Genomic DNA, 20,460 nt, shown 5'->3' with positions numbered 1-20,460 from the left:
CGATGGTTCCATAAATGTATTATTGGGCCTGGCGCGGAATTCGCTTTCAATGACCGATCCGCGCTGCTCTTGCGCCGAGCTTCAATTAAACTTCACACCAACATCAATCAATCAGTCAATCAGTCGGACAATCAGTCACTTCGCCAATATGTCGCTGCTCCAGTTTGCAGTTGAGTGTTAGCCCCACTGGCATCCCAACTTCCGCCTGCTAATCAAATCGTAATTAAAGCTTCTCTGATCTGTATTCAATGGATATTGCTTCAATTTCTGGGTGGGCGTTACTTACCGGTTTTGTTGTTTGTCTAAGTCGTTTTGCTTGTAATACTCAACTTTGCTTTTTTTAGCCCGAAGTTCAGATCGGTTAATAAACAACTTTGGCTCGTGGCGATAAGAAACCAGTAAGGAAAGCTTAGCCGCATATGGACTACTCGGTGGCTCATTTTTTTTGTGGTCTAAGGTGGCAATGGAAAATACGTGTAGGGAACGTTTTAAATGGAATTACGATAAGCGAACCACATGTAATGGTAATTGAAAATATTTCAACTCTTCTATAATTATCTCGAGAAATAGTTGTTTAATATACTTCAAAGTACCAAATACATACCTTAAGTATAAGGCGTAGTCAAGACTTACACAAAGTTTATCTTAAATTTTATTTGCAAAACTTTGGCATAAGTAAAACTTCAAGCAAGTTGGATAAAGTGCGCGCAAATTCGCACAATAAATCAGCCAAGAAGGGAGCTCGTTTCAAAGAGGATTTCAAATCGAAGGCTCTTAACTTTACAAAAAGGATAGGCAGTCAGCCAGACAGACAGGATAACCCGAAGTGCACGAGGCCAAAAAAAAAAAAAAAAGAGAAAGAATTGCTTTTAGCCAAGTGAGCAAATGTGGTCAGCGAAAGCGTATATGTGTGCTCACTAAAATATATATGTTCGCTTTAAAGCTAGCAACTTTAATCAATTGAAGGCATTTTCAGACAGAATAAACGCCATAAATCTGGAAGTAAAACTGCCCAGAAAGCAATTAGTTTAGATTTTGGTTAATGGGCAATGGCTCAATTAGGCCAAGTTATTGTGTAGTTTCAAATCACAAGTGGTGTGGAGTTGTCTTTCGTTGGAATTACTGTGAAAACTTTTGGCGCTGCCACCAAAAATGTTCAAAATGTAGTCATTTCGCTGAGCACTTGGCTGTATGGAAAACCCCGAGTACTTCTTGGCCCATCCAATCTCTAGGCGCTCGTTAGATTTAATGACGCCGCATAGTTTGCGCACGCACGACATCATTTCAGCGACTTTAGCTGCCCCTTTTGCTCTCTTCTTCCATCGCCTAAAGTGGCATAGAGACCCAGTTGCAGGACCCATCATCTGTGTCTATATCTGTATATAGGGGGGGAGGGGCTTGTGCCTCTCCATTGAACCGTTAATTTGAGTGAGAACTTTAGCCCCCCGCATGCCAACGCATTATTCATTCTGGGGGCCGCCTCGCAAAACACCAGAATGTCACATACTTTCGTGGATAATACTACGCTCCCTGCGAAGGGAAGCACTTCCTGTGGAGGGGAGCCATTGTTAGCGGCTATAAAGATGCTGCCGATATGGAGCTCCCTACACTCGATTGGGTAGTCCTCGGCTGGGATTGAATTCTCTACTAGGCGACAAGGAGCTAGCTGGGCACAATGAAGTGGTAAAGTTTTATAACCATTTGATGGCGTAGGGAACAATGGGTATATATATGTTTAAGGCATGGTGAAAAGGTCATGGCATGTTGTATGGTCGCATAAATAATTCTGTATTCCTCGCGCTATATGCAAATGTGTATGGTACTTTAAATCAGAGCAAAATATAAAATCGCACACGTGTCACAACATGTAGCCATCATAAAGTGTACAGAAAGAACTTAAATGAAATGAAATTCATGAAAAAGAGTTTTATGACATTTGGCTTGCTCACGCGGCTTACATTGCGTATGCGTGATATGCAAAATATATGTAGGCTAAACATGTAAATGCCATCTTTATATACCTATATATAGAAAAAGTAAATTAACATGCATAAAACGAGAACATTGTTATGCAGCATGACAGGCCACTCGAGAACATCCACCACTGCCAACGGCAACAAGATTCCTCGTTATTAATTAAATTGTTTTGTTTTCATTAATTTCGTTGCTGCTGCTGGCGTTTTTTTTTATTTAATTAAATACCAAACAAATTACGAATTTACACGTGAACGAAAATAAACAAACTGGATGGATGCAACAAAATTTTAAATGGAAATGCCGTGTGTGGCCACAATCCACTCGGCGTATACGCAATGTGACCTGATGCACTGCGTTGGAATCGATAATCAAATAAATACTGATTGCATTTACACGTTGCAATATTTGACTCGCATGTGATCGGATATCTTGTGCTGACGGCGATGCTTTCATCTTCTGGAAATCGCTGCGATTAATTGGCTCAGGTGGCCTTTTGGTTTAAGGTTGGTGGCCGGCTATAATATACCCAATAATAACCGCACATATGCAAAGATAATGCCATTAATAATGTATTTCCGCAGCACTTGAGGGAATGCTTAATTGTTTGGAAAGGCAGAAATTATGGCTTCAATTTAATTGGGGAATCAAAATGTTTATTTTTTACGCCCAACAAATTGGGATGGCTTAATAGCTCTTGAAGCTTACATTTAATATATTTCTGTCCAACAACCGAACTTTTAAATTTCCATAAAGGAGCTCGAACTGCAATATATATATTTTATTGCAATATATGTCTTAAGTTGTTGAACGACTTGCTCGCTCCTTGCGGCAATAAATTTTTATTAATTTTTAAGTTTAAGTTTAATTTTAATTGACACGAAACCCGCAGCGACAGCCGGTCGAACACCTACGCAAATATTTGGTTGCACGTTGCAACACTAGTTTTTCGCTGTTTTTCCTGCAGCGAGGAGACAGCGAGGCAACTTCACATCCAACTACGAAATGTGTCAAGTACAGCAAACAGTTACAGATTTATGGCTGGGACTTGGAGGACCCCTCTAACGCCTCCAACACCACAAAAACACACGCGACCAGGAACGGTTTTTCCATCTATTGAAAACTCCACTCCCCCCTCGGACTGCCAACAACTCCTCCCTTGTAATTCAATTAAAATGCAAAAGCACAGAAAAAAAAAACAGAAAAAAGGAAAAGGCGCCCCAGGCATTTGCAAATGGAGCGAGAAACGAGATAATAAATAGGAACGAGAAGGAGGGACGAGAGGAGCCCAAATGGATATGTATGTACATATATCCATGTGACCACTGACCACTGTGAGTGGTTTTCTTTTTGCCTGCGGACAGTTCTCGATAGCATTATCGTGAACTGTGACTGTAACCACAAAATATTTGAACGAACATTTTTGACATTTTATCGGCAGGCAAACAAATAATTTACAAACTTTCAAAATAACACAAAACAGCGAAATATTTCGGTGAAACTTTTCGACAGTTTGTTTTATTTTTATTTCCATGTGAAGCCGGGAATATTGTTTATAATAACCATTTATTATGCTCGTTTTTAGATGTTTGTTAATTTTTTGGGGACACAGAGCGAACAAAAACACGGCTTTGTTTCGTTGTTAATTTTGTTTTGGGGACGTATGATTGTGTTTAACAATTTAACGGTTCAATCAACTTTAATATATGAGCTGGGCCAGACAAATCAAATTGTGCAAGTCGCCCTCCAAACGACCTTGACTGTGAAATTATATCTGTTTCAGTGCTTTAATCGCTTCATGTATCAATGAAAGTTGCATAAAGCGGGGTAATTGAGTTGAACAATAATAGCGGTACAACTACAAAAGTGGGCGAGTGCTTCCATTTGGACAAAAGCAAATCGAAATTGTTTCCACTTAATTTAAGCAAAAAAAAAAAGTATATGTGAGCCAGAAATAATGGCTGAAAGTAAACAATAACGTTAGTTACAGTGCCTTCAAAACTGTGCATTTTTAAATGCGTCACAAACTGGATATGTGGTTAGAAGCAATAACTGCACGGGAAATAATAAATACAATTTTTATTAGACATAATCACTGGTTTGTTCAACACACAGAAAGTTGTATTTTATTCTAATATTTAACACGAATTAATTATACCAAATGTAATTGTTATTTTCCTGTCTGTAAAATTGATAAAAATATGAGTTGGCGTTTTAATAATAATTACCAGCTAGTCGGACTCTAGTGCAGCTTTAGCTTCGATTACCATAATCTTATGCTAAGCAAAACTAGTTGCTTAGACTAAAAGTTATAAAACAAAGCCTTTAAGTAAAGCCATGAATATGGGCTTATACGCATTTATATTTAAAAATGGTTATACTTGTGCATTTAAACCGCTTAAAAAGTACCAAAATTGAAAGCTTTACGATTGAAACAAACCAAACTGACAACAAATAATATAACTAAATAATCGCTATGAAAACAAACGAGGTGACGAACAGCGCGGAAAGTTGAAAGCATTTGAAGGGCGCTCAAGTGTTGCAGGCAAATTGAACAACGCAAGTTCAATTCCAAAAAACACACACACAAAAAAAAACACTTGCATAAATGTAATTTCCTCTTTATGTGTGCGGAATTCTGTTTGAGCTGCCCTCTAACTAAATTTTTAATGGCACTTTTATGTTGGCTTACTTTATTCGGCCTCTCTCTCTGTCGCTTTATTTTATTTTTGCAAATTTAAATTTCATGTTGGTTTTGGGTTGCTTTTCAATTTCCGACGCCCCAACGCCGAACAATGAAGCACTTCCGGTGGCCGTCTGTGTGTGTGTGTATGTGTCTGCAGATTATGTTCATTAGTTTGCGTCAATTTGTTTTAAAACGCCGCATGTGAGTGTGGAATGCTTATTCTAAATTGAGCACTGAAGCGGGTGGTAAACCCTCGAACCTCGACCATAACAACGGATATTGTAATTATGATGATCTGAAAGTCGGGGAGAATGGATGCAATGCTACCAGCATTGCCGTGAAGACCCCATATTACTAACGATTAGCCATTATTGAGCAAACCTAATGTATGATGGTTCTCTCGCTTTTTGTTTGTTACTTTTTTTTTCGTTGGTTTTCTTGCAGGTAAGAAACGAACGCGTACGGCAAAGTGTTCGAGTATCTCAATCTCGCACTTCACCATTTATGGCGTACTTAAATCACAGCTCAATTGGTGCGAATCCAGTTGAGAAGGTGCCTGAGCTCCTCGCCAGCTCATGTCCAAATGGAGTCTTAGTCTTTAAAGAATGGCGGTGCCCACACAGAAAACTATTAAGTATCTAGTGCTTAGTAGATTAAAATAAATTTCGGCATTATTATACTCCGCGGAATGTAGAATTTCATGACAGAGTATATTTAGGAAAGAAATACAAATAGGAAACAATTTAAGAACATTTTCACATGTTAAATCAGATTTTAAAAGTCAGAAACACTCATTTTTGCTCAGTGCACGCATAACTGTGCCAAAGGCACCAAGAGATGGCGGAATGTGCATAAGTGTGTGGACCAAGTTGAATGCCCCTCCACCGCAGCCACGCCCCTTTCTTGTGCGCCTCCTCCTTCTCCCCATCGCTTAGCTGCAACCACTTGAGCTATTTTAGCGTACTGCCAAAGCGACAAAGCTGGAGAGGAGCAGCAGTGGAGGAGCCAGGATGAGGGGGCTAGGTACGACCTGGGCTCCATCTCCTTTTGGCAGCAAATATGCTGGCAATTTAGTGGGCGTGTCCCGGCCCTAGTTGAAACTAACGCCACAGAAAAGAACTTTTGACGCCAGCAAAATGCTCGCAGCAAAAAATGTGGAAAAACTCAAGAATGGAGGCAGAATGAGGATCGAAGCAAATATCTCGAGTTCATTGCTTGTAAAATTGACTTTGGCCAAAGGAGCCAAAGGAGGAGGAGAGCGTCGACTGCAAGTCAAACTCAAACAAGCCGCAGATAGTTCGATACAATTTTCCAAACAGTTTGCGTTTGCCTTTTTCTTTTACAGTATCCGAGTAAAGCGAGGCATTACAGTACAACTATGCCCTGTAAATCGCTGAGATACATGGGGTAGCTTCAACTCTGCCTTATGTTAATATAATATATGAATAATTAACAATCCAATTTAGCTATCAATTAGTATTAGTTAAGTTCTTCTAGATAAACATTTACAAGTATATCTATTTCAAAAGCTTTTGCAGGGTAGCAACTAGTTTTCACCTCTGAAAACTCTTTGCCTACCCATTGCAGTTTCCTTGTGTCTTGTATCTGCCAGTCTTATTTCTTCTTGGCCTTCCTTTTGGCCACATCGCTTTTGCGGCAATTTCTGTTTCTCGCAGTTTTTCCGCCTCATTTACTATAGACACCAAATGTCCTTCAGCATGGTTTTTCCAGCTTTTCCAGCCTGCCAGTAGTTATCTTTTTTGGATACGAAATGCCGCTGCCACCATGCGGCTGGCGAAATTAAAGTACCAAAAACTAGTTTCCGATACGGCGCACGTGCAGCATCGCCAGTTGCAAGTTCCTAGCTGCGAGTTGCAACTGGCAAAGTCTCCAATTGCAATTTGGCAGAAAGCATGGTGCACAGTGCTGTGGTTCGAGGTTCGGATTTCGGCGGGGAAATCACTTGAAGTGAGCCAAAAAAAAAGAGGTTTCCCATTTGCTTGCTCGTTGGTGGCATAATTCGCGCGCCAGGCGACGCCCCAAAACATACAGAGAGGTTTTCTGCACTGGAAGAAATTGAACAGTATGTCTCTTCATTTAAACTATTATTGGGACCAGAGTTTCATACAGTTTTATATACTTATTAGTAAGATTTGTATGTGGTTGATCATCTTTTGAGGGTTTTTTTAAACAAAAGTTTAATATATTTAGATACATTTAGATAAAACCATTTCTCTCAGTGTACACATGTCCCCTTCTCTCGAGGGAACTGCCTTCCATTTACGAGCTGTGAGATTTCGTGCCTTGCAATTGGCTGCATTTTTCCAGCTCTTGGGCTTATTTGCTGTGGACTTCAAACACTTGGCAGTTGTGGTTCCTGCATCCTTGGCGGCTCCGATGGCCAGCTGATATAGCGGAGTTTCGCTGGCACCACATGTTTATGACCCAAACCCAATCGCGAAATACTCCCTAATTACAAGTGGTGGCACTTGGCCGACCGACGTTGACCCACAAAAGAGGAGAGCCCGCATTCCCGAGCATATTGCTCCATTTTCAGGTGAAACGATTCCATTATTAGATGCAATTTGTGTCCCGTTCACCTCTAAAAAGTATCTGAACCGTAAATAAAGGGCCGGGAGACCGCAGCCACTCCAGAGATTGATTTGAAACCAAGATCCCAGAGTGGGCAGACTGGGTTTGGGCACCAGAATGGCACCAAGAACGGTGCTCCAAGACGTCCAGAGCACGTTCCGTTGTCAAATATGGCTGCGGTCAGTTTTTTCCAGCGGCCAAGAAAACTATTTTTTTGCCTTGGCAGCAGCTGCAACTTTGGCTCCATGGCTGCATAAATTTTCGCATTCGAGTTGCTTTTACCATTTGTGGGTACCCTTTTGCCTCCGTTTACCGTTAAGTTGCTGCCACTAGAAAAGCCGCGCTAAAATTCAAATTGAGACAAGCCGCCTCATAGAACTTTAAGAAGCATGTCTTGGAACCAGCTGTACATGGAACATTCTGGCAAATCGAAATCAAAAACTAAGAAAATACACAAAAATCCTAATCGTTGACAGTAGTGCAGCCGGCGGTTTTAAGACAATTTTCACACTTGGCCAGCACCTGGATTTTATCAGTCATTCAGTTTTTTCGTCTGTTTGCGAAGCCTAAAAATATTTTTCCGAACTTTATTTTTTTTTTGTATTCACACCTGAAACTGCAGTTGCAGTTACCGGGAATTCAAAGCTTTTGTTGCGGTTTTGTTTATGGACTGGAGCGATATGAAGTGAGTTTCCATTTGCCACATGGCCGTCGTTAATTGCCCTGCTAAAAGATTGCGCACGATGCGTATACTTAATTGTTTTTGCTCAAAAGCGAAATGGGTTCGCAACATTAGGAAATCCTATTTGTTTCGCAATGAGCTTGCTAGCCATGAGGAAGTCCAACTCAGAGAGTAAACAGAGTAAAATAGTTTATATAAAATGGATTTTATAGGGTAAAGGTTTCTAAGTGGTTGCATTTGTTTTAATTGGAATACATTTTTAAGAATAATTCGTCATAATATAACTTATTGCTCAAAAGCCTAGCAATATTACTTTGCTTAAGCATGAAACTGTAGTATCATAATGCACTTCTGGCCAAACGACACCACGTCGAAGGTCTCATTTGTCTGGAATCGATCTTCTCCGATCCGCTTTTGATCATTTGATGCCGCCTCGAAGGGCTTAGCCCCCAAGCTGTCACCCGAGGTTGACTTCATCCGACTGACAATTGCAGCGGGACATCGCCCAGCTACTCAGCTAATGGCTGCCCCTCTTTGTCTATATGTATATACATACATACGTACACATATCTGTATATCCACATAGTGAGCCTCCGCTCTGCGCTTTCTTTCCTCCGGCGTTTGGCTGCCAGTGGCCAGTTGCCAGTTGACCGATGGCAGTCTATTTGGGTCACCATAAGCTGCCAGGTCTGTGAGGCATCAGTCAGCGGGGTTGGAGTCGAGTCTTCGCTACTCTTGGAGTGTTGGAGTGCACTGGGACGGAAGTTTGTTTGCCAACTTGTTTGCAGCTTGTCCGTTGTCTGCTCCGTGTTACATTGATTGGGCAAATGGCCGGCAGCATCGCCAGCGGTCCCAAAGAGCACCTTTTTTTTTTTTGTGGCCCAAAAGCATAGCCAGAAAAACGGGTCAAAATGGCTTAAATATGTAAGGGTGTTTCAATAAAAAGGGAAGAGATATAGATCAATGTTCATTCATACATGGTGATGAATAAAATAGCAAAAATTAAAGTCACATTGATATCTCTAGTTCCCAGTAGTCTTGTAAAATGTCTGTTAAAATGATTTTAAACTTTAACCACAACACTACTGAAATCGGAAATTTAATCACCGTTCTCCAACACTACTTTAGAGTATCCATTTCTACTAAAATTGCTTTTCTGTTTACCCAAACTATTGTTTCATTTGAACACAACTTGAAATGAAAATTCCTTGCCTAAAGAAATCGAATTTTCCAAGGTTTGTCATCAGGCAACCTTTGCTTATCCACCCCGAAAGCTAAACCAAAAATTCCTTGAGGATGTATAATATTCATGTGCTTTTACAAGGGTGACTTAGTTTTCCCCCAAATGACCAAAAATTGGGTGGGTTTTTCCCATAGCTCTCCAAAATGCTTCTTACACACTTGGCCATAATTAATTTAATGACCGAAATTACTCCGCTTGGGCATGGCTGAGAACGGTAATAGTTGACTCAAGTAATCCGCATTTTTCGGAGCACAGAATAGACCGCCACTCGCTGACATAAATAAGCCAAGAAAGAAAGTGGCCAGAACCAATGGGGGAATGGCTTTGGCTTCCAGCCGATGATCGGCATCGATGCAACCGATGGATCGGGTCCATTGATCCGCCTCGATCGGATTGGATCGGATGGGTTCGGAACGGAATGGCTAAGTACGGTTAAGCATGGAGCACGTTTGGCATCGAATCGATTAGCAATTCGAGTGTTCAGCAAATGGTCAGTGAAAGAATCGTCGGACACGTCGAGCATGTCTCCTCGCGACTCCCGATCATTGGCATCATTACCGTCATTATGGTGCTCCGTTCTTCTGGGCCTCGTGTGCCGCGTGTCGTGTGTTTTGTGTCGTGTATCGTTTAGTGGCGCACTTTATTGTTCTACATTGTCCAGCGGAATGACTTTGACATAGAAATGGAAGTGGCCAATATACTGGGAGGGATGGGGTGGTGGGGGTATTCTCTCATATACCTTTCACTGGCTAATATTGCTGGGCAGTTATGTGGCTGGACACACACACATCATTTCCTTCCTGCTGCGCTTTGCCAGATGCAAATGCACTCTGCAGTCCAGTTGGAAAAGCGTTTCAGGGGCTTTCCTTGCTGCCAGATATTTCTTAGACATTTTTCCAGCCACCCCCAGTGGTTGGCATTTCTCTGTTTGCTCTGTACTTTGTGGTTTTTGGCAGCGGGGGTGGCTTTACTGTGGCAAGAAAAAATTGTAAGGTACTGAAGGATGATAAACTGAACTGAAGTTCGAGGATTTTTGGAAAGAATGTTCTAATTCTTTATATAAATCTTTGTAAAAAGGGAAGTTACTTTTTTATTACTTAACTTATCTATAAGATGTACTATTTAGTTTAGATACATTTAGTTCTCTGCAACCAAGAGTATCCTGGCTTCGTCTTGGTTTTCATTTGCCTGCATGTTATATTTATATTTCTTTTCGTTTGTTTTCTGTGCAGTCGCATGTTTTCCCCCGAACCTGTCCACTTTTCCCTTCGTGCGGATGAATATGAAAATGCTGAAAGCATTTCCACCGTTCTTTAACCCCAAAACGAGGAATACCTTGGATGTGCGCGACCCTGTACACTTGGACCTCCTCCTCTGCTACAAAAATTTGTCGCATGTTTCGCTGCTTGGATTCAAGTCTAGACATGGAGCATGAGATGGGAACTCCTCCGCTTCCAATCTCCAGCCTCCGGCTAGAAGGGAGCTCCCTGCTTAGGCAGTCATAATCGCCAGACAGGTATATACTCGTATATCCCATATATATCCGTACATACTTGGTTGGATGGATGCATGTTGTGGGCCTGTGTTTTTGTTTTTAATGTCTGCCCTGGCTTGTCCTTCTTCTTCTTCTTTGTTTGTTTGTTTGTTTGCTGTACGAGTTGTTGTAGTTGCTGTTGCCGTTGTTGTCTGGGGTCTTGTGTCTATGTAAATATTGATTTTCCCTTCTGTTGGAGTCTCCGTCGGAAATTTGTTTAGGCTAACTGCATTAGTTCGGGAAAAAATTGAATGTAAAATGATATTTCGCAGGAGCGAAAGGAGCTGGTAGTTTATCATAGGGTTGAGCAGAAGGCTTTGTTGAATGTTGAAAGAATGCACCTACATGAAACTGGGTACATCTTCAAAACAACAGAGTTGCCTTTAAGCATTTATCTAAGGCAATACCTAGCTACTTGTTTTCGCAAACTCCTAAAGAAGTAAACTTTTGGGGAAAACATACTGAAATAACTTCTTATGCGATGCTTTGGTGAATTCTTGTTGCCACAGCACTTCCTGTAGAACTGTAAGTCCAAGAGTGGGGTTGCTTTGCCTAGGCATTTGAGAACTTTTGCCATGCCCTGCCCCCCTTCGAAAAACGCCGCCCGGGGGCACTTAGCCTGCCAGATGGGGCATATGCCACCGACGGCGGGGCAATATCTTGGCAACATGGTTCTGTCATGCTGCTTCGCTCCGGCTCTAAAGCTCGCTTTTCGGACGAACTGCTGCCGCATTCCGTGCAACATTGTCAACGGTTAATCTCTGAAAGGTCTCCTTCCTTTTCTACCTCCAGGTGATGGTGATGGCGATGGTTCCCCCAAAACCCCCTTTTCGCCCGCCCATGGCATTTTGCAGATAGCAGCTTTATTGCAAATGCCTGTCACCTGCATTCACAAGTTTTATGTGGCACTTACCCCCTCCACGTTTTTCTGTGGCATCATCATGAGCTTGTCCACATCCTTTAGCCTGCCACTACATTTCTGCAAATTCTCGTATACTATATTCCTTTTTTTCTTTTTTTTCTGTCTTTTTTTCCGTTGCAGAGCTGTAGAATGTTTTAGTTCACCTTTCGACGCTTGCTGTCAATGTCCTTTTGTCCCTAGATAGCTGCCATCCGCTCCGCCCCGCTCCTCCTCCCCCCTGTTCAGTGCACCCAGCCGTTTGTACAAATGCATCTGGGTGTAAAAAATATGAATGGCTGATGGGCGTTGCGCCGCCGCTGCCACGCCCCCAGTGGGCAAATAAATTTCATGTCGGCGAATGCAAGTTCAATGCACTTGACTCTGATAAATGTTCGGTGGGTTGGATTCGATGCGATGAGTTGGAGGCCTCAAAAGAAGACTTCAACATAAACACTTTCTTCCACGCCTCAGCGAGAACCTTTCGCCTCAGTTCCCTAGTTACACTTAGAGAAATAATGTACATAAATGTACATATATTAGGCTATTCAATGGATCTGAGATGTATCTTTACTTATGTTCTGGTATATGGTTGCTCTTCAATTTTATTTTCTTAATGTGAAGCAACAATTCTGATGCTGTAGGTGGGCATGACAAGACAAACATCTGGGACGGACACCTAAAAGGGAGGCAACCAGTACATGGAAGCTGCAGTAGGAGCAAGAGCTGCAGCTCACAGCTTTTGCCCACGAAAATCTAGCCAAACGAAACTAGTTTCAACGAGGCTGCGCTTGTCCCCGCTTCCTGCCGCATCCCTGACCATGTGATAACCAAACTGGGAACGGGAAGATGCAGAGCAAACCTAAGGGTTCCAGGCAGCCAGCCAATGGGTTGGTTCGGGTCGGGGTGAGTCGTCGTCGGCTGTTGTGCAGCTTGTAAACTTACTTTTTAGTTGCTGAATGGCTTTGACTTTGACTTTGAGGCGGCTCGAATGGCTGCAGGCGGAAGACACGTCATTGACCTCCTGGCGGGCATCATGTCATCCGATCCGTGCACAGCGAGAACATGCTACTTATTATGACATATAAGTAGTAGTTCTTGCATTTCATACTCATAAAGTTAGCTTAAGCAGTTGTTCCTCTGCAGAGAAGGCAACACAATGATTCATTTATGAATAAACCACGTATTCAGTTGACACACAAACGTGTGATAAATTGAACTGCGCCCCAAAAGGCAATCAACTTGAAATTAATTACCACAATCCCTTGTCGATGCAGGCATAAATTAATAAGCTTCGAATTAACCAAATGTCACATGATGAGCAGCGGGGAAAAGTGGGGAGGAACCTCATGTGTAAGGGCAAACAAACCGAACTCGAAACCAACCCAAGTTCAGTGCCGCGAAATTGGCATACACTCGAACTCGGGCGATAGGAATGCGAATGTTGAACAGAAACCGCGGTTGAAAACCAGTTTCGGGAACGCATCTCCACCTCAGAACACTGAGAGAAATAAGGACAGGTGTTGCTGCATTGAATTGAACGCGAATTCTGATATGGTTTTTAATATGGAGTAGATATATACAGAACATTGATATTATTTGGTAAAAAGTAAACCCAAGATTAAGTTTGATTTAAGCAAAATCACAAATCGCAGTGTATTGTTCCAGTTTGTGATGGTCGGCTTTGTTCGAGGCTCCAAACTGCGATTCAAAGTGGCTCTGCGGTTTACCACTGGCATCCCAACCTCCTCTGCCTTCTGCTCCCTTTCGGCAAACGAGCTAAATTTATAAGATGATGTGACCAAGTCCAAGTCCGCGTCCAAGTTAAGGCCCAGAACCGAGAACTTTGGAGCCCAGAGCCCAGGTATTAGTGTTTCTGTGTGTATTAGTGTGCGAGCTGGCAGATTACATAAATTGATGCTGAAGCCTCTTGGGCTGCAACTTGAGAAGACCAGACATCAGCGGAATCGGAGATTCTTCCACAACAAAGGACACAGATCGAGCCAAAGACGCAGGCACAATGGCCAAATGTCGGGAAGAAACGAGAAAAGTGTAGAATTAGGCATTGGGTCGAAACAATTGAAGATGAATTCTATGCGAAGCTAATGAGCAGGAAGTTGGCAAATGATTCAGAAAGTCTTACGCAGTCTATGTGCTCTAGAAAAGCCATATTTGCCCAGCAAATGAATCGTTTTTGTGTAGTACTGGCACATGTGTGTAAATATTTGCTTAAAAAACCGAAACAGAGCCAAGGTGGCATTAGTGGAAAGTAGAAGCTTCCACAGGAATGTTGGCAAAAATAATTTAAAAGCAGATTTGACTCGGTAAATATTTGTTTAGTAATTTCAACCCATTAAATACAGATTATTTACTACGAATTCCGTACGTTTGCCCCACAGTGCAGCATCCTTTACTGGTTATTTAATTTTTTCCTAAGCTTCCGTTATCACTTTTCTGTATTTTCAACTTATTCGGCTGAGAATTTTGGTCATTCGATACCTTTTTTAGTGGGAGTTTGAGGCATCAGTGGCTCTCAAACTGTGCCGCTTCGTTGCCAAAATGCCAAACATAAAACAAACACAACTGTTCAAAATTAAAAGGCACAAAAAATTTTCTGACACTAATGAGTTTGTAAATGTGTAGAGCCTGACAAGGCCCCAAAATTTTCCGCGGAAGGGGCAAAAAAAAATCCGAAATCCAAAACAAATCCAAGCCGTGACTTTAGTGGCAAACTAAAAACTTCAGGCTGCAAACTTTGAGCTAGTTGTGACTTTAATTGCGGCAATAGAACTAGATTGTGCTTACACAGACAAAATTGAACTGTTTTGAAAACGAATATTAAAATACAATCGTTAGATAATTCGTTTGCCAATTAGCAGTGCTTAAAATTTGATTTATTGGACAAAGGCTGATTTATTTTCATTTCATGTTCTACACAGCAAGTTATACATCTTTGATTTAATGGCTTTTTAATGAATGGAATCTAAGAACAACTAGTTTGCAGTTTTAAATCGCTTTGGCCAACAACTTGTATTTATTTTCCGTGTAGAAATCTAACAGATGGTCGGCGACCCACTTCCAAGCTTGGAGGCTGTCCAGTCCATCGGCAGTGGCTATTTACTTTTTGCTGGCACTGTTTACGCTTACCTGCCGCTATTTCCCTCTCGCTTGGCTTTCAATCAACAAGAAAACAATTGCAACAAATGCAGCAGCAGCAACAGCGGCAGTCACAACAACAGCAAAAGCATCGCCAACTACTGTTTGACAATTTATCAATGATGTCTTTTGTTGCTGCTGCTCCGCATTGTTGTTGGCCGAGTCGCCTCGGGGTCTTTCGAGTATTTCTTATTGGAACAGGAAGTCGCTTATTTGCTGGCAGCAAGTGCACAGCGCTCATTGCACATCATTGACATTTACTTGGATTCTCGCATCTGAGCTTGACACTCACTACTCACTTGGGGCTCTAGTGGCTCTCCAACTGTGCGACCAAGCACCTTTCATGCAGATTGCCAATTGGAGCTAATTGGATTGGATTATTCCGCTGGCTCTGCAACTGTGCAAATGTGTAAATGTATGCTGAACTTACTAGATCCTAAAATTATTTTATTTAACTACTAAACTATAAGTAAACCATCTGAAAGGCAGCTCTTATTTTCTATCTAATTTCTTCTGAAAATTTCTTTTAGAAAATAGCACCTAATAAAAATAATAACTCATATAATCTAAAATCTTTCCCAAGCTTTTAAACTATTATATTCGCTGGAACTCTGAGGTAAATTAGGCAAAATTATCTCCGCAAATGTGCATAGTTTTCCGACACGTTCTTCTACTTATGAATTACACCCGCTCTCAAACTGCTCAAACTTAAAATATTACGAGTTTCGCGAAATGCACGAACTGTCTCTCAAACTGTGTAATATTGTAAATTTCATGCAAATTGCAATTTGTTTCTATACCCTTCGCAGAGCCATTGGGTGTGCTGGTTAAGTTACTGGCCTGCAGTTGCAATTCCTCCATGATTTATGGACAGTGTCCCACCAGCTGCCACCTGCCCCTTGCCGCGCTGCCACAAAAATACAACCGAATATGTCGAATACACATTCCGCCGCTCCACTTTGTTGCAGCCGAATTGAATTTATGGCCACGGTATACAGCAGCCAGCATCGCAGTCACACACGAAACAAAAAACCCCAAAATGAGCAAAAACAGTTTGAAAAGTGCTTTAAAGCCAAAAAGTGCGCACAACTTCTAAATTACTTTTCCAAACAGCATCCACTGGACTGCCTGCTCCTTTCCAACCCCCTCACTTTCGTAATCCCCACCGAATGTCGACGGTATTTTATGAGCCGTCTTACGGATTGGAAAATCGAAATCAAAACTCATAAAAATGCAATTTGCGCCAACAACTTGACTTTGGGCAGAACTCCCGCGTGGAAGGGACAACCCCAAAACCAAAGTTCTGAAATTTCTTCCGCCCTTCTGCTCCTTTGATACCCTTGCAAAGGGTATGATCGTCTTGGCCAGGATTAAGCAGTGCAGTTAGTTAGATATTTATGCAGTTTTAATGAGCATATGTGTAGCAATTTAGTTAGCATGAAGTTTTGAAGGAATGAGTAATGAGTTGAACGTTCCTGTCAGGATATAGTACTTTCCAAGGATATCCTTGTCTCAAAACATAGGGTATTTCCGACTTCGGTCCTAATATCCATCCTTACCTTCCCCGTTTTTGTTGGGGTCTAGGCCAGCGACGTGTCTGCAATTTGCATGTGCATGACTGCGACTGTAACTGAGACCCCGGGTGCCAAGGGATGAGGGTTGGAGAAGCATCCGTGGGTGTGGGTTCGGTCCGAAGGGCAGAGGATTGAGGGTGGCGCCATAAAACCCATTTGGCGCACAGCCGTTAACGTGTTTTGTTGTTCGGCGAAGGTGTTGGGGTTGGGGTTGGCTTTGGTGTTGGTGTTGGAACTGGGGAATATGAGGAGTAGGAGGACTGGCTGCTACTTGCGTGTTAGTTTGTGTGGTTGAAGTTTGTGCGTCCAAGGGGTGAGTTGTTTCGTGAGGAAGGGCTGCTGATGCTGATGCTGCTACTGCTGCTGATGCTCCCTGCATATGAAACCGGGCACCCAACTATATAAATAAAATCTCGGAAACGTGACTTGAAAGAAGAGTGCATGTAGACGGAATAGCATTCAGATTTTGCCCGGCTGTATGCAAATAAGTCTTAATTTGTTGTCTTATTTTTTAAACTTTATTAAAAAGATACAGCAAATGGTTTTTAATCCTTAAGTAAGGTTTTCTAGCAAATGTAGCTATAAAGTAGATTTCTTAAGCGATTACCAACGCTTAGGCGTCTAGAAAACTGCGCCAGTGAAACTATGAACGTGTAAGAAAATACATTATCATAGTTAATTGGAGAAAAGCCATGTGTCATGTCTTTTTCCCCATCCACTCGAATCTTGCACACATCTGGCCAACACCCTAGTCGAGATCCATGACAAACTGTTCACTTTAATGGCAACATTTGGCACATTATGGGCCAGCATGGAACTGCCTTTTTAGAGGGGCACTTAAGGGCGTGGGGCATAAAGGCAAATAGAACACGGAAAGTCGGTAAGCAACACACACACTGCCTCATGTATGTATGCTCACACGCACTTTGCATAATTAATGCAGCGGCAATGTCAAACCCGTTATACATTCGAGACATTTTCTTGGAGTCTTCGTGCATCGTGGACCAACTTTTCCGGGGTGGCAAAAAAAAGGCAGGGCGTCGCTGGGAAATTCGTTGTGTTGTTTAATTAAAACAAGAAATTGCCACTTAAAGGCAGCGGTATATTATGAATGCCAGAATGTCTGCCTCTGGATGCTGGTGGTCCCTTAGTTGGCGCTGCAGTCACGCGCTCATTAGCAAGGACATTGTAAAGGACACACAAAAGCTGGCAATAGCCATTCGTGCAGAGCGAAAAAAAAGGTGTACAAATCAAAATGGTCAACCCAAACACTTGCAATCTGTGTTAGTCGTAATGTTTCGCCTTATGTGATTTGTTGCTCAGGGGTTTTGCTGAAAAAATACATTACTTAAATATGGAGAAACATTTTTATGTCAGTGTTTCCATGTGTGTGTACACACAAGTACACAAAGGAGGAAGTTCAGCAATTGCTAGGCCGGAAGTCTTTTGTGGGACTCGCACGGCTTGAGCACGTCAATGGAGCACCTGATTCAGCAACGCACACACGTACTTAAATGATTTCCACCCACTTGGGTTTTTCCAGGAACTGAAGGAGAGCTTCAACTATGGCCTGTTTGCTCCACCTGCCAACGGCAAGGCGGGAAAATTCCTGGATGAAGAACGCCGCCTGGGCGATTATCCTTTCAACGGACCCGTGGGATATTTGGAGGTGAGTTCGGTTTTAGACATTCTTTCACGTATTTTCATCATTTATTAAATTTGTGCTTCCACCCAAAAAAAAAGCTCAAGTACAAAAGGCGTGTGTACAAAATGTTGACCCTGGATGAACGCCAGCTGAAGGCCCTTCACACGCGGGCCAATCTGCGTCGCTTTCTGGAGTGCATCAATGGCGGACATGTGGAGAAGATAGCCAAGATGTGTGCCAAGGGCCTGGATCCCAATTTCCATTGCTCGGAAAGCGGAGATACTCCGTTGACAGTGGCCACGGGCGCCAAGAAGCCAAACAAACTGCTCATCGCTCTGGTCAACGGTGGAGCCTTGTTGGATTACAGGACGAAGGATGGCACCACAGCCCTGCACCGGGCTGTGGAGCACGACTCCTTGGAGGCGGTCAGGTTAGAAGGTGTCCTTCTCCATTTAATAGACGCACTCATTAACATTCTGCTCTTAAATCACCAGCACACTCCTCGAATTGGGCGCCTCGCCGAACTACCGCGATGGGCGTGGCATCACCCCGCTGTACATCTCCATCACCAGGAAGTGTGAGGCGAAGATCACTGAGAGTCTGCTGCATGACCACGCCACGTTGGGAATCCAGGACAGCCAGGGCTGGAACGAGGTTCACCAGGTGAGTCGGTGGCGGTCCGTGATGATCCTGGCGATCCTGGCGATCCCTAACAGCAACTGCTTTGACCCCGAGCCAATCCCCGGTGAAATGGTGTTGGCCCACAACCGTTGAACGCCAATTAATGATTGAATTCTTTATCTCTCTCTTTCTTCTTTCTTGAAACTCTTCTACTCTAACTCTAAAACAAACAAAACCAAAACAAATTCGCTTGCTAATACTTTGTAACCCGCGGGTTGGCATATGCATCTCTGCTGCATCCTTTGGCTCTCTCCGTTCACCCGATCGACCTGTAGGCCTGTCGCCATGGCCTGGTCCAGCACCTGGAACACCTGCTGTTCTACGGTGCTGACATGGACGGCCGCAATGCGTCCGGCAATAGTCCGCTGCATGTGTGCGCTGTTAACAACCAAGAGGCTTGTGCTAGAATGCTTCTCTTTCGCGGCGCCCAGCGCGGCGCCCAGAACTTTGCCAATCAAACTCCCTACCAGGTAAAGCCCAGTGTGTGGACTCAAGAACCTACACAGAGAAAAAATCATGCAAATTACTTTTACCCGTATGCCAATTAAAAGACTTAAGAGGAGGGCAAGCAAAGAAATTTTCTCTGTGTATATTCTGGGACCTAAAACTTTTTGAATTTTGTTAACAACTTAGTAGTTGATAGCATTTAAGTTGGTACTTTTGTGCTGCTGTAGTTATGCTTGTAGTTTAGTCTAGTACTTAAGTTAGTTTCTGATTTAATAACTTGGTTTGGTATATGGAACTATGGTTGTTTAATCCAATTCAATTTCCCATAGGTGGCTGTTATAGCCGGCAACTTGGAGCTGGCCGAAATCATTGAGAACTACAAGTCGGAGGATATTGGTAAGTGGTGGCCTACTTTAAAATCATTCCATCATTCACCATCCGAAAAGCAATCGACTCGTACTCGCAACCGAACTACTAACTTCATACTCATCAAAACTCAAACCAAAAATCCCATTTACACGGAATGTGTTTCGAATACCTTGAAACATCATTCTGATTTATACTTTCTTAAGTTTCTGTTTCAATATTCGTTTGCTCTACTCAGTCCTATTTTATTAATATTGGCCACAATCAAAACTAGTTTCCTTTCCACTTGGTTCGAATCAGTTTACCCATTGAGCGTCTTCATATCTGAACACACTTGCATATCATCTATCAATCATTCGACAATCAATCAATCAATCATCCAACTTGATCATCTAGGTCTCTTTCCCCATATCAGTGTATATTACTCGTATTATATAAATATCTGTACTACTTTCAATTTCTATATAAATCGCAACCTATATGTACTTTACCCAAAACACCTTTTTCGTATTTTGCATATGCTTGTTTGAGATACGTGCTCCATAAATGTAATCAAATCAAAATAGTTTTGTTAATGCCACACTTCCAATATCTTGGCTGTTCTTGATCCATGTTTTGTTCAATGTTTTTCGTGTTTTTCCATACATTATTATATATTCCATATCCTAGTGAGTTGATTTGTTGGCAGGACATTAGTAGAGTGTCCTTCCCTTGGTTTTGCTTTTCATCTCAGTCGCTTATCCTTCGATAAATGAGCAGTAAGTAAGTGTAAGTAAAGTGTGCCAATCGTTCCTCGGAATATTCCTTAACTCTGCCTTGGGCTTAGGATGTTAGATTATTTCTTTATTTATCTATATTGAAAGTTATTGCATTATTAGATTGAGTAGAGAGCAAACTGAAACAGGGGAATTGGATTAAAACGTCTGTGATAACAGCCAGACCTGACGACCAACTAAACACACAACTAAACTGATTACTCCCA

The 20,460-nt window shown here is 42.2% G+C and overlaps 1 protein-coding gene across 5 annotated transcripts in view; it reads left to right on the top strand.

Moving 5' to 3' along the window:
- LOC6609084 (SH3 and multiple ankyrin repeat domains protein 1) overlaps window positions 1-20,460 on the top strand; it is a 62,684-nt gene that overhangs the window by 35,562 nt on the left and 6,662 nt on the right. For 2 of the 5 annotated variants that reach the window (XM_032714804.1, XM_032714801.1), the window contains exons 4-8: window positions 17,883-18,008; window positions 18,083-18,414; window positions 18,479-18,647; window positions 18,941-19,135; window positions 19,442-19,508. In XM_032714804.1, the coding sequence (XP_032570695.1) occupies window positions 17,883-18,008; window positions 18,083-18,414; window positions 18,479-18,647; window positions 18,941-19,135; window positions 19,442-19,508 (889 nt within the window). Of the gene's footprint in view, window positions 1-10,409; window positions 10,694-17,882; window positions 18,009-18,082; window positions 18,415-18,478; window positions 18,648-18,940; window positions 19,136-19,441; window positions 19,509-20,460 lie in introns of all 5 variants that reach the window. The other 3 variants (XM_032714802.1, XM_032714805.1, XM_032714803.1) reach the window with 2 other exon arrangements.

The sequence above is a fragment of the Drosophila sechellia genome, chromosome 2R, assembly GCF_004382195.2.
Source record: "Drosophila sechellia strain sech25 chromosome 2R, ASM438219v1, whole genome shotgun sequence".
NCBI lineage: Eukaryota > Metazoa > Arthropoda > Insecta > Diptera > Drosophilidae > Drosophila > Drosophila sechellia.
This window is presented reverse-complemented; position numbering and strand designations above follow the sequence as displayed.